This window comes from Sphaeramia orbicularis, chromosome 1 (genome assembly GCF_902148855.1).
Source record: "Sphaeramia orbicularis chromosome 1, fSphaOr1.1, whole genome shotgun sequence".
Taxonomy (NCBI): Eukaryota; Metazoa; Chordata; class Actinopteri; order Kurtiformes; family Apogonidae; genus Sphaeramia; species Sphaeramia orbicularis.
This window is the reverse complement of record NC_043957.1, coordinates 24942887-24958533: the sequence shown is the minus strand read 5'-3', so window position 1 is coordinate 24958533 and position 15647 is coordinate 24942887. Positions and strand designations below refer to the sequence as shown.

The 15647-nt window shown below is 35.8% G+C and overlaps 1 protein-coding gene across 2 annotated transcripts in view; it reads left to right on the top strand.

The window, feature by feature from the left end:
- gpr179 (G protein-coupled receptor 179) overlaps positions 1-15647 on the top strand; it is a 40723-nt gene that overhangs the window by 12873 nt on the left and 12203 nt on the right. For both annotated transcript variants that reach the window (XM_030132435.1, XM_030132427.1), the window contains exons 3-5: positions 2328-2424; positions 4090-4310; positions 7008-7076. In XM_030132435.1, the coding sequence (XP_029988295.1) occupies positions 2328-2424; positions 4090-4310; positions 7008-7076 (387 nt within the window). The remainder of the gene's footprint in view (positions 1-2327; positions 2425-4089; positions 4311-7007; positions 7077-15647) is intronic.

Sequence of the window (15647 nt, the reverse complement as noted above, 5' to 3'; positions counted from 1 at the left end):
AGTAGAGGGGTTGGTGTGTTGTTTTTAGTCATGTTTTACTCTGAGTGTGTTCTGTGGTTTTACTGTGTTATTGAATAATTGTTGGTAATATATTTTATGTATTCTGCCTTAATTCTTTGGACTACGATATTAAACAACAGGCTTTCATGTACACATAAAGCGGGTTGATGTGGCCTGTGAGATGGCCTGTGAATTCACTGATATACTACAACTCTCTGTTGAACTGTGACATGGACGTGAAGAGAGTTACTGTAAGACATCCAACATGTATAATCCATATCACATTAATGTTTCGCCCATGCCATTAGGTCTTTGAGCATCTGATAAGGGGTTTGTGAGTTTGTATGTACATACAGGAGGCAGTGTGTGTGTGTTGTGTGTCCACATGGGAACAGGATTTCTCTAGAAAAGGATAATGCTCTCAGTAGAGGCATTATGTATCCATTTAGCTTTTAACTTAGATTAACACACACATCGTCCGAGTGTGTGTGTGTCTGTTTGTGTATGTGTCTCTGTTCTGACTGAAATGAACACCACAGAGAAATAAGGTGAAAAAGGGTAATGTGAGCCCATTTTTGACCTTTATTAATTCAGTTACTTTTAGCTTCATGGTGCCGGCATAAAAGCAGTGAAGCTTTATATGTTTGTATTTCATTTAAAGTTGACTCTTCTGCCTCAGGTTGTGCTTACACTGCAGAAAAGGATTTGAAGAAAGCAAAGAGCCTTGTGTCTGGAAAATTAATCTTGTTTTTTTTTTTTTCTCAGAAAAGAAAAGTAACCTTACAAAATATGTTGTTCATTAAAAAGTAATGTAATTTTAAGACAATATAGCTAACATTGTCTTAATAAGACATTCTTGCTAATACTGAGCTAGATTTAAGCAGTAACAATGGTTTGTATAACATCCCAGCTGATTAACAAGATAGTTTTCCTCATTTTATAATAATGGATTGGATTTCTAAAGCACTTTTCAAGACACTCAAAGCACTTTACATTGGAAACGTATTGTAGGAAACATGGCGGAACAGCTAAGAAGTCAAGATCAGCTAAAGTGAGACCAGAAAGCATCAAGACCAGGCCAAACTAAAACCAGAGTCTAGTCTAGACCAAGACATAACCAGCAGGTTTGGCATTGACTTTGCTTTGTTTGCTGCTTCAAATGTTTTTTCCCCCCACATTTTTTGGAAGAATTCGCAACACATTTTATAAGTTTAAGAGACTATTATAAAGGAATAAATCACACTGATGCAAGGAGTTAACCTGTGGCTATGACAACGAAGGCATTACAGCAAATGGATTTTTAAGTAATGATAATTATAATAGTAATAACAGTAATGTATTGTGTGTGTGTGTGTGTGTGTGTGTATAGATAGATAGATAGATAGATAGATAGATAGATAGATAGATAGATAGATAGATAGATAGATAGATAGATAGATAGATAGATAGATAGATAGATAGATAGATAGTCCTTTTTTTTATTCTGAACTCAAAAGGCTTACATTGATTGCATTATTCCTTCACACACTTTTGGTGGTCAGCTACATCTGTATCCACAGCTGCCCTGGGGCAGACTGATGGACCAAACAGCCCCTCCGACCACCACAGTGTGAGTGACACTAGAGGTAAGGTGGGTGAAGTGTCTTGCCTAAGGACACAGCAGTACATGAAAGAGCAGGATTCGAAACATCAATCCTCTGGTTATTGGATGACCCATGCTACCTCCTGAGCCACATCTGCACTTAAGAATGTTAAATAAGAGCAGGTTTAATTTTATTGTAATTTTTCTCAGTCCTGGTAATTAGTCTTTTTCCCCCTAGAGACAAGAAATCAAGTCTGAATCTGTCAAATTTCACTTGGAGGCAGTAGACAAACTGAGGGGGCCAAAGGTCACTTCAAAAAACACAAAACAAACAACATTTTGGCCATAATTTATGTATTCATTCATTAATATATATATTTTTTATTTTATATGATATATAACCCTTAGTATGGTTTGTTACATGCAGTACATGAAATGGAAAATGGAAATTTGCCTTGGCTATAATCTTGTGTATCGGCACACATTGTGTTTATTAATATGCATTGTCCCTTAGAAAAAAAACTAAACTTCAAGGTCAAATAGAAGCATATGCATTCATTCATTCATGCATTTATTCTTCTTCTTATTTTTGCTACTGCGGTCAGTATTTTTATGTCGCCAACAGATGAAATGACTCTGTATAGTTCACGACAAAGGAGCCATAAGTCACAAACAAACAGAATTATCCTTTAAGCAGCTTTTAACAACAATTAAACCAGAGTACTCCTGTTGTTTTGTGTTGCAGTGCTTGGCAATTCGAGGCCGGGGCTTCCAACTAGGCCAGTACTGCTGCCACTGCAAAGAGGGATACTATAACCCTGACATTCCCTCTGAGGACCTGGGTAAGTCCAACACTAGCACAGGTTGCACATGGGAAACAAGATTTTAGAGTATTCTTTAGAAAAGTCTTAAAGTCTGTCTAATGTTATCATTCAGCTCCTCTCAGCTCAGTTCAATTCACCAGAAAACCTTTACTCTGTGGAGGAATTTTGCTTAAGTTTTAATGGAAATTGATTTTTTATTTATTTTTTTTACTCAGTTCAGAAAAATAATGGAACCAGTCAAGTTAAGAATTGCAAGCTTTGACTCAAGGGCAAACAGTCTTCTCTTCCCTGTGTATTTCAGGTTGCTGCATTTATAAAAACTTTCATTATTTCTCATCCACAAAATTGTGAAACTTTCAATTATGAGCCTTGTTTTTCATCCTTTCTGGCAGCTGGAGCTACTGATCAGTTACTGCAGGGATAGAGGGGATTCCCTCCCTCTGGTCTCTTTCTGCTGCGTTATTTTTATCCCTAGTGGAGACAAAATGTGTCCCCTCCTCATAGTGATTAACGCTTCGTCACCAAAATACCTGAAATACCAAGAGTCTAAACTGCAAACACTGTAACTACAGAGAAGATACAAAGATCCTGGTTCCACTGGTCTTGATCAATTCTGATGTTAACATTTCTTCATGGCCAACATAATCTCCTATGATGGTATGGCATTAGAAAACAGTGTTTTATATATTGACTTCATAAATAGTTCAAAATAACCATATCATACTTAATTATTTACAACCAGTATACAAACTATTCCTGTTCAGTTTATTTGTGTTGTCTTCATACAGTGTTATTACCTGCAATTGCACCATGTCAAGAATGCACCTAAATAACAGGAAATATTGCTGTTACAAGTGAAAATGCAAGTGAAAATTATTCACATAAAACCACTGGAATTGTGAAACTTTAGCGTCTTTTTATGTTTTATGTATTTATTAAATCACTGAGTTGCATGAATGTAAAATATACATTATTATTATTATTATTATTATTATTATTATTATTATTATTATTATTATTATTATTATTATTATTATTATTGTTGTTGTTGTTGTTGTTGTTGTTGTTGATGTTGTCATCTCCTACACTGTCAGTAGGGGTCTGGACATAATTAATATCTTATGTTGCTTTTTTCATTCCTTTTTAATGGCTGTATTTAAGTTATTACAGTATATTACAAATGTTGATGTCAGTCAATACTGATAAATGCAGTCTTTCAACCTCACAGGCAGATTTTTTTTATCCAAGGTGAAGAAAAAACTTGCTAGTTTGTGGTTTTAATGTCTTATTATGTACAGAACATGACAAACATTAATCAAGCATCAAAACATTTTGCAGATCTGGATGTAGGACATAAAAAAAACAATTATAATGCTGAAAAGTCTCTGTAACATCAAAATACGCATGAGAAAAATTAAGTAAAAGTGCAAAAACAATAATAAAACAATCCCTGAAGACAAAAGAAGAATATACTGTAGTAATATGTATAATGATATAGATCATAGTGTGATAATAAATGCTATTGTGTTCCCATATCGACTCAAATAATTATACATTTGGGAGAAAAGCGTATAGACTAAACATTTCAATGTTCTGTCAGTGACAGTGCTGTGAAAGTGTTGCTGTGTGAGTCTTCTCTTGAGTTTGCGTAGGTGTTGATGCATGTGTCTGTTTGTGTTGCAGATGGCGGCCCAGTGAACGGCAGTGATGGCGATGCTGTGTGTTACCCGAACATGCCCATCTGTCTGCCGTGCTGGCCCGGCTGTAAGAGCTGCCAGGACGGGACCCCCTGTTGGGTACAAGAGGACTGGCTCCTGAGGGCCGGCGTGTTGGCCGTCCAGGGTGTCTTCATGCTCCTCATCTTCGTCAGCATGCTGGTGGCCTACAGACATCGCAGGAACCGGGTGAGTCGGGTCGTTTGGCTCAGCGGGGCCACCGTATGGATGGGATGAGTTGACAACAGAGCTTCTGTTCACTGACAGATTAGGTTATGAAATCAGCTCTGTGTATGTGTTCAACAGGAGCATTTTTGTCTGAGTCTAATACTTTAACAACTTGGATTAACCCATAAAGACCCAGTCTCCAGATTTAACCATTCAAAAGTGATCTGTCTACATTCATTATAATATCATCCTCTGTAGTTTACATTTTTTTAAGTGAACATCATGTATTTTCCTATATTTAATTCACTGATCATGTAGATGTTCACAAAAGCTCAGATTGAAGTTGAAGGTTAGTATATCAGAAATAGAGAAAACTGAAGGAAAAGTGACTCTTTCAGTAAGATATATTATTATAACTGAACATAAACCAAGCATCTCCATCCACTGTCATTGATCCAACTCCATGGGTTTTACTGGTGAATCAATGTTGTAGATGATGGTGTTTCCACGCTCACTACGGAGCCTCTGAACGTCCAAATGGGTCATATCTGATGACCATATAAAGATGACAAACTGCATTTTACACCAATTATTTACATGTATTGATAGGATTTGTGGATCAACAGGTATTAAACATATTAGATAAGTAGATGGTTTTGGTCACCGGTGGCTGTTTGGGTCTTTATGGGTTAAAGCTGCAGGATCTGGACTGTAGAGGGGGAAAAATGGTGATAATTCAAAGATTCTTTAATATCAATTCATTAGATGCACAGAACATACAGAGACTGGAGATACTGTTTTTCTCTCATCATGTTAAATGTCAGGCATTAAAAAAAGAGAAGTAAAACTAGAATAAGAATAAATAAGCGGTAGAAAGAATAAACTATAGCAGAATATAAACTGTGCATGTCGATGTATTTACAGTTTACAGTTCATTTAATGGCAATGTCTACTGCCACTGTACTGTGGCATGAAATATCGTTTTTTTTTATTGCCACAGAGCCAATCAAATGTTAGCATTTGTACTAGAACTAATCATGGATACTGTTACATGAACTCATTCACCTCTTGTTGTCACAGTACTGTGGTGATATATGGCATATACTTATGTGTATTCTTTTGTGCATTTTGCTACCACTGTACCGTGGCAATTGATGGAAGAAATGACAAATTAGTGATAATATATAGTACAGAAAAGGAATTATTGTTCTAAATAGTCTATATGCTGTTTTATGGTGTTCTTTGCTCTGTGCAGTCAGTGAGGCTGGAAAATGTGGGAGGAGCTACATGTTAGATGTGCCATGTGACTTCTCAGTTCTGTGTCAGTTGTGTATTGAGTGCTGTGAATTCTGCACTCTGAATGTTGTCCCAGTGGCTGATTTATGTGAATGTCGGATTTACCAGCACCCTTGGCGCCTTTCTGTCCAAATCAAAAGACTGAAAATGAAGCCAAAATATCAGGGCTATGAAAGCTGCTGAGTTACATCTGTGTGAAGCCACAGAGCTGAGCATTAGAGTCATGTCTGGCAGTGACTGCTAATTAAAACTGTCAATCACATTTTAAATCTCCAACCTTTCTAAAATCACGTGATCCCTGTCCTGCATCACAGGGTACATTTTCTACAGCCTGCAAACAGAAGGAGTCAGAAGGAGGTGCAGAATGTCATTTCTTATCAGATCATTTGATTTACAATATACTCTGGCTTTCTCCCACCATCCAAAAACATACACCAATATGATAACTGATCAATCTAAATTGCCTGTATGTATGAGTGTGAGTGAAAGGTTGTTTGTGGGTATATGTCAGCCCTGATTTTTAAAAAAAAAATTTTTATTATTATTTACCTCCGCCATTCCTTGGCGGAGGTTATGTTTTCATCAGGGTCTGTCTGTCTGTTTGTTTGTTTGTTTGTTAGCAAGATAACTCAAAAAGTTATGGATGGATTTTCAGGAAATTTTCAGGAAATGTTGATACTGGCACAAGGAACAAATGATTACATTTTGGTGGTGATGGGCCGGGGGGTTGACCTGCCTTGTGCCTTGGCGGAGGTCTGCGTTCTCTGAGTGCTTTTCTAGTTTTACCTTTATTTAACTAAGAAGTCCTATTAAGATTAGGAATCTCTTTTGCAAGGGAGACCTGGCCAAGGTAGCAGCCATACAAAGTCAAAACAATATAAAAAACATACATGATACACAATGAACAATAAAACAGAAAAACAATTATTCAACTATAATGGCATCAAGAAAACAGTAATATTCCTCCTACACAGCATTCTCCATTATACTTTTAAAATCATTAACAGAAATTGACTGAAAATGAATACAAAATTAACAACATAAGTGCCATGAACAAAATAAGGCTGTAGACACTTGTTTTTATGTTCATTTAATGATATATTTTAGTGAAAATATCACTTTTTCTCCAGTTTTTTTATTTTGATTGAAAAACCTTTGAATTTACTCTGAGATTTAATGAGCATCTACATGATCAGTGAATGAAATGTAGGGAAAAATACAAGATTTATACCAAACAATGCAAAATACAGAGGATAATGTAAATATAAATATAAAATATGAATGGTGATGAATTACTTGAGAAAGGTTAAATAGAGAGAAAAAAACTGCCACAAAAGGAGCACTAGGTCTTTATGAGTTAAGATGCAAAAGTTAAGATGCTCTGTGGTGTTTATGCTGTTTTGTCCGTCTCCTCCCTCTCAGAGGATCCGGGCGTCGGGCCTCCTGCTACTGGAGACCATCCTGTTCGGCTCCCTGCTCCTCTACTTCCCGGTGAGTCTGACAGCGTGGCAGATTAGAGCTCTTTACAGATCACTGCGCACGGATTATATCATAATGGACGATTTGTGGTAGGGTGGAATGGGGTGAGGGTGTGTCAACTGGAAATGGGGTGGGCAGGAAGGTTTTCATAACGTCTCTCCTCCCTAGTGACAGATTATCGATCAATCTGTAGATTCATTTTACCAATTACAGAGCCATTAACTGAAGGCGGCCATAACTTTTTATCCATCCATGTGAAAGTGCTGATCAATATGTCCCTGCGGACGTTGAGTGTGATTCATTGTTCTGTAGGTCACTGATCATTAATTCAGCTAAATGTGATGTATGAACATGTTAATGGGTTCATCTTATGGCTGCCCTGCTTCTCTTACTGCACCCTGACAGCATGATTTCATAACAACGGCGGATTTATCTACTGGTACCCTCCTGTTTGAAAACGTGCAGAAAAAAAATTGCCACTCTTGACAGGAATCGAATCCCATTTCTTCCACATTGCAGTCCAAAGCCTTACCCATTGAGCTACATGTTAGTCATGCTCTGCTCTGACCTGTTTGCTTGATTCCTCTTTGGTTGTAATGTTTATTCCTGCAGGTGGTGTTACACATTTTCCTGTATGAACTACTAGTAGGCCAACTACCAAGCAGAAAAAGTCTCAGGGTTAGTTAAATTAAAGTGTATATTGTGTTGTGAAATGTGACTGCATTGTATAGTAAGCAAGCAGTCCTGTTGAGTAGGAATATGACAATTTGGAGAAGGATATTACATATGTATATACAGTGGCGGCTGCTCATCTTTCAGAGAGGGGAAGCTCATTGTCGACTTACATCAAAAAAATTGTCAAGTTATTTAAACATAAATTTTGCCCTCCGTTCCCTGTGATTTGTATATTTGTGTATTTACAGTGTAAGAAATGAACAAATAATTTCGTAGCGGTTTCTCTCTCGATTTCACAAGCAGAATGTGCGACGGTATTAAACTGAACTCTGTCAAGTGAAGGAGTAGATCTCAAAATACCTGTCAATCAAACAGGATTCAGCCTTTCGACTGATCCTCCAATCAGCACGTGGAAGCCTGGCGTCCAGCCCAGCCGAGGTCCACCCACAGCTCCATTCACCCCCAGAGATGCTGAGCATCCGGGGGTGGGACAACATTTATCCAGTGGCATTTATCCAATTACCGTCCAGTTTTGAGGCAATGAAAAAAACTGTTCCACTCAGTCCCATAGAAGTGCATGGACGCCAAGCGTCTACGGGCAAATACACTGACCAGAGATCATATGAGAAAACAGCGCAACGGGAATGTATGAGAAGTGAACAACATCGAGTCCATTGATTTGTGATAAAGCTGATTCTGAACGAACTCATCTTTGAGATGAACGTGTTCTAACACATTTGTAGTCAATGAAATGTCAACACAAACGTACATATTTAACCATTTCATTTTCATAATTTTAGGGGAAGCCAAGCTTCCCTTGCAGTCTTTGAGAAATCGCCTCTGGTGTGTATATATATATCTATATATCTATATATATCTACATATCTATATCTATATCTATCTATCTATCTATCTATCTATCTATCTATCTATCTATCTATCTATCTATCTATCTATCTATCTATCTATCTATCTATATCTATATCTATATATATACATCTATCCATCCATCCATCCATCCATCTATCTATCTATCTATCTATCTATCTATCTATCTATCTATCTATCTATCTATCTATCTATCTATCTATCTATCTATCTATCTATCTATCTATCTATCTATCTATCTATCTATCTATCTATCTATCTATCTATCTATCTATGTGTGTGTATATATATATATATATATATAGATATATATAGATATAGATATATAGCCCCTTCCCCTTCCATTTTTTCTGGATCCACCATTGCATAAGATTATTCAGTTTCTTTTTTCTTTTTTAATATGCAACAAAACAAACAAAATAATCTTACCTTAGTGCCTAGAAATAAAACTGATTTCAAGAAAACACGAAAATGTATGCATGAAAATGACATATAATGACTTCTTGTACATGTTTGAAAAGGAGTGGGAGAAAGTGTAATTTATTTAATCCCACCCTTTCTCCATACAAGAGTCTATCATTTAGTTTCCTATCAACATAAGGCTGCAGGAAAAATCAATTCCCTCTGATCTTTTTGTAAATTGTTAACCCCAATTGTTATTTTCACAAAATACACATACATACATATATATCTACTAGGGATGTAACGGTGTACTCGTTTGTACCGAACTGTTTATCTACTCTCTTATCTTTGATTTGCATGAATATATACAAATATTTAATATCAAGTAACATCATATAATTAAACACTGCTTTTTACATTTATTATGTGTGCTCTAGTGCACTCCACTGTGTCAGTCATCCATATTCTGACTGTTTGAGGCCTGGATCCAGTTTTTTCTTTTGCTGCCTTGCTTCTTTAGCTGTTACATCAGACAGTCGTAACTCATTTGCCTGAATTAGGATTTTTTAGGATTAAAATTAGGAAGGATGCCATCTGAGGTGATCTGAATATGAAGCATCAGTCAGACATAAACTCAGACTAGTGCTGTCTAACATGTCACAGTGGGATCTATTAGAATAATTTGCTGGTTTTACTGGTGTGATGCAGAACGTTGAAGTTGAAGTTCAAACACAGGGAAGAATGGGAAACTATAATTAGTAGAAGGTGACTCAAGTGGATTTTTAACGGATGATACAGTAATGATAGTCTTTCACAGAAAAACACAACTGATTATATCAGATAATGGTAAATAGTTCAATAAGTCAAAAAATTTAACTGCCATAAGCAGTGCGCTTGCCTGAGGCCTTTGAAGCAAAACCTTGGCCTATACCTCAGCTGTACTTTGGCCTACTCATTTCCTACTTTTTCACACTTTATAATGTGGTACAGTCACTATTCTCTATCTGCAAAACTGAGAGAGATATGGGTGAAAATTGAATATCTTGAAGACCATGACATTGTGTTTGATCTTTCTAGGTCATCCAAGGTCAACAAAATTGGAACCAAATGAAAGTTCATATCCAACTTCCTTTAAGTTGATAATACAAAGTTAGTCAATATCCGTCTTAGTTTTCAAGATAGAAGCCATTTTCTGAAAATGCAAATTAGGCACTTGACCCCATCTCTGGCTTATATCACAGCTGTACTTTGCCCTACTATTGCCAAAAACTAATCAAGTTGACTAGAGACCATGACAAATCATTTGGTCATGGTTTGATATCAAAAATGCTTGAAATGAGACCACTAGAGTGCATACAGACCAATGCCCTCCAGCAAGCAATACATTTCGATCATTAAACATCAAACTCAAATGAACTGATCAATCAATTTTGAATTAAACATCAAACTATCTGTCAAAAACCTAAGTGATTCTGTGTATAATTTGTACATGTTTTTGGCTATTATCTTCCCATAGTCAGTCAGCGATTCCATCTAAAGCCTATTATTATTATTATTATTATTATTATTATTATTATTATTATTATTATTATTATTATTATTATTATCATCATCATCATCATTATCATCATCAAAGTCTAGTCTAATCTAATCTAATCTAATCAATAAATGTCAGGGAATCTTTCTGTGATGTGTTATAGAAAGACACTGAAACCTGAGGAAACACTGCAAAGATTCTCTGAAAGTGTTACGCATGAAACATTTTTGGAACAAGCTTGTGAGAACAGATTATTCAATACAGGAGGCTGAATAATCTAGTTCTGAATGTATTTCCCATTGTACAACTTTAGTACAAATAAGTCCAAATATCAGATGGAGAGAATGTGTCTCCATTATTGACCATGTAATGTAAATACACCTATAATCTAGTTTTGTGCCAAACCTTAAGGAAAACACAGTGACTAACACATGTATGCACATTCTTTAAGGAGACAGAAGTAGATCATTTATAGAGGAATATATCCATGAACCTTAGGCTTTAGACAGCTCGTCTTCAGATTCAGAAGGAGGATAGACTAGTGTTCAGACAGAAACACACCATGACCTGCAGCCTGACATGGATAAACCCACAAGTTCTATTAGAATTTCTTTAACACTAATATTACCAATATTATACCAAAAATCAATCAATCAATCAATCAATCAAAATTTGTTTATATAGCACTTTACAAAAACATAAAGAAGACCAAAGTGCTTTATATCTAAAAGCATGATTAAATTATGAGGTAGCAACAGTTTAATCCAAATACTATAAATATGCATAAAACAATAACACACAACACACACTGATAAAAAATGACATACTGGCATCGATTAATCTACCAAAATGATTAATCTTTCGTTATTTACACTCATAATTATCAGGAGGATATCTTTAAATAAAGCTGTAACAAGTCTTGACTTAAAGTGCCTTAAGATAATCATTATTCTGTTTAGCACTGTCAAAAAAAAAAAAATTGAAAATTGAACTAAATTCAACCAGTATCTCTGCAGCCTTTGTATGTTTAAAACTATATTTCACAAAGGGATAAATCCTTAAATTATAGCTATGCAGTTATGATGTTATTCCACTTGTAAGAGCTTTTCTGCAGAGCTTAAAAGTTTTGTCTGCTGCAATCCAAAGGTTGACTACCTGACTGTACTTCTGATAAAAGGTCACTGGTCACCTTCTCATCTTAGTATCTATTTGATCTACAAAATGCCACCTGCCACAGGGCTCAGTGTTTGATGTGCACATGGGCGGCGATCACAGCGCTGAAACACCTGCCATGTGCACTGTTTCTTAAATCAAGAACGTTCAAAGTATTGACTGACAGAATCAAAGCTGGGTGTTTTCTGACACAGAACTGCACAGACTGCAAATTTGTATTAGTACACAGCAACACTAACCCTTTTTGTTTCAACACCTACCGACAAAGTCCATGTTTTCATGTTTCACCTGGTAATTCATCCCTATATTCAAGCGTCAGTGTTAAGTTGTTATGGCTGAACATTTGCACATGGAGAAGGAAGTTGTGGTATTAAAATGAATAAATCCCTATAAAAATGTGCACGTCTTTGTCAAAAGTTGCCATTTTCAGCATGAAACTGCAGATTATTGCAACTTCAAGCACAGATACTGGAATGGAGGAAGACGCCTGGTGGTAGGATTACTCCAGCAGAGTGTGTCCTGTGAACCAGACATTAAAATCACACATACACACCTCATAACAAGTGCATTATGAATTTATCAAGACACCTGGCACAGTAAAAAACAAAATCATGAATAACACAGTAGAATGTAGATGTAAATCAGGAACATAAGTGAGATAAGACATTCACAAAAAGTAAATAAGTATATAAGTACTAAGAAATTGTGCAAAATCATTTACATGAAACAGTTGTGCACAGATTCTCATGCTTTTTTGACATTATGAATACATTTGTAAAATAAAATGTTTCATCATTAACACATTCTATTACAGATCCTGTTAAGATGATTGTGTTATTAATTAGGGCCTTAATTAGGGCATGTTCAGTATTACAACAAATTGTTGACAGAGACAAAATCCTTATTTATGGATTTTTGGCTAAAAATTTCAGATCACAGTTGTAAAACAGACGCTCTATTGTTTCTATGTTAGTGACGCATAGGACTCAATTATCTACATCTATTCCAAGTCTTGTACTGATTTATTAATTGGACAAATAAACTTTATTTGCAGGTTTAAAATTCATTTCTTTATGTTTCGGTAGAATTGGACATTTCATTGCTTTTGTTGTTGTAGTCAGTATTTCAGTTTTTTGTCATTTATGATATCAAGTATTCTCCTCATTAACCAGGATGTGGATTATTGAGATTTTTACATAACACAGCCACATAGTTTTCTTTTGTATTAACTGAATAAGTACCATTTGCTTTACGGCAACCTGCATTTAGGCTTCACCCACTCAGTAAACTCTAGGTCATCAGCTCCAGTCCATTTCTGTTGATTAAAACTGGTATCCTGCAATGTTTACAGTGCATTGTCTCTGATTCTACTGTATATGTATTTACTTTGAGTAGTTTATCCTGTATGAGTGGTCTGAGCACAGTGATGTAAATTTAGCTGATGCTCTTATCCAGAGTGACTGACGCTAACTGATGAGCTTTAATTCCTGGATTACAGTCATCCACTCTTCAATCACTGTTTCATAGTTCACAGAGACAGACGAACCTGCATTTGGATGTGATGGAATAAAGCTAAAAACAATTAAAGTATAAGCACCACTTTACAATAAGGGTTCAAACCATGTGTAGCGCCTGTAAAAAAAAAAAAAAAAAAAGTATTCACCCCACATGGATGGTCAATATAATGCGGTCTTTTTCATAAAAATTTACACAAAAACAGGTGAAAAAAAATCCCAGATGAAAACAAATTTCATAATACTAATGTCAATAAAATAAGTTATTGCATAAATATTCACTCCCTGCAAGTCACTATTAAGTAAATGAATAGAATAGAATAGAATAGAATAGAATAGAATAGAATAGAATAGAATAGAATAGAATAGAATAGAATAGAATAGAATAGAATAGAATAGAATGCCTTTATTGTCATTATATATATGTACAACAAAATTAAAATTAAAATTAAAATTAAAAGAGACAACTCTCTAGTGGTGCATAGTGCAAAACAATTTAAAAGAAAAGAAAAGTATAAATATATATAGAGAATAAAAATAAGCATGTCACCAACCAAGAAACAGTAGAGATAAATCTATATTGCACTTTGACCCTGGCTGAACACTAAGGACATATGTTAAATATCTATCCTTATATGAGGTATTGTCACTGCAATGTGTTCAGTACCCATATTGCACTTGGGTAAAACGTGCTGCTAAATCTGGAGGTGCGGGCCTGGGTAGATACGTATCTCTTCCCTGAGGGCAACAGTGAGAACAGGCTGTGTCCGGGATGTAAACCATCAAGGGTGTTGCTTCTGGCCCTGTGCAGACACCAGGTGTTATACAGTGTGTCCCATAAGTCTCCATACATAGGAAAAATAAACGTTTCTTGACATAAACCATTTTTATTTATATAATATGCTCTATATGACTGCCATTTTGTTGGGAACACATTTCAATGCGTGTCCTCCACTGCTGAAGAACTATAAAGAAGAAATATAAAGAAATACATGTTAGAACCATATATGTATGGAATGTATTATGTCTCCTATGTATGGAGACTTATGGGACACCCTGTAGATGTCTGACAGGGAGGACAGCTGGACTCCTATGATGCTCTGGGCTGACTTCCTGACTCTTTCCAGAGCCTTCTTGTCAGCCTGAGAGCTACTCCTGTACCACACTGAGATGTTGTGGGTAAGGATGCTCTCTACAGAACATCTATAGAAGGACCGCAGCAGTTCCTAGGACAGGTTGACCCTTCCCAGTGACCTTAAAAAGTACAGATGCTGCTGGGCACTGGTGTTAGTGTCCCATGTGACGTCCTAAGAAATGTATGTACCCAGGAATCTGAAGTCACTGACCCTCTCCATGATGTCCCCTCGGATGAGAAGAGGGGGGAGAATCCTCCCTCTTTTGAGAGAGTGAGCTGAGAGAGACAATCCCAATACATAAAAGACATAAACAAACTGTGAAGCTGAAACTGAAGCACTGTGGTACTGTTTATCTGTCAAATGTTCATTGTGGTCGGTTTCAGATGCTGCAGCTCTTTCATAATTCATAGTTTGAGTTCTTGTTTGTTCAGTATTAATTGTCAGCCTTGTAAATCCAAGCTGGACTGACTGTACATATCCTGACCAAGGAAAATCAAATTCTCACTTTGTGCAGTAATCTACACCTGGCTTTTCTGCCTCCGTCCATAATAATATACATTATATAGACTAAATGTTGTCTAAAATTAATGTTTATTTAAAACATAGTATAGCAAAGTATTACATGATCACAAACAAATTAATTTTAGCCAAAAAAAAAAAAAAAAAAAAGCTCAGTTTTGAATGTCTGGGGTCGCCAGAAATTTGTGATGTTAAAATGGGATCATAAGCAAAAAAAAGTTGGGAACCCCTGACCTACATGGTATAATTACAGCCAGTAACACTGATGAAGCACTTACTGGACCTTCCTGACACTGGTGTCTTTACCAGTTGTGACACCACTAGCATCAGTTGGTTAGTTGATCAGTCACTTTCACGTGGTTGGGTATTTATTCAACATTTATTCTGTATTATATATTATTAATTAATTGACAATATTTTATGGGAATTTGTTTTCATTTTGACAATAAAGAGTAAACCAAAACCCCAAATTATATTGACTATGATTTCACTTATAAACACAAGGTAAAGGGAAAACATTCAAGAGAGTGAATAATTTTTATGGACATTGTATGTATAATGATTTGATGCTTCAATAGAAATATATTATTATGTAATATGTGTAACATGTGTCATGACCTCCTGCTTCTCCCATCAACAACTGGTCAAGTTGCTATTTGATTAATTATTTGTTATTGAACAATTGTTACCTAATCTTAACTCAGTTGCTTCATACGTTAGTTACCAAATTACTTGAAAA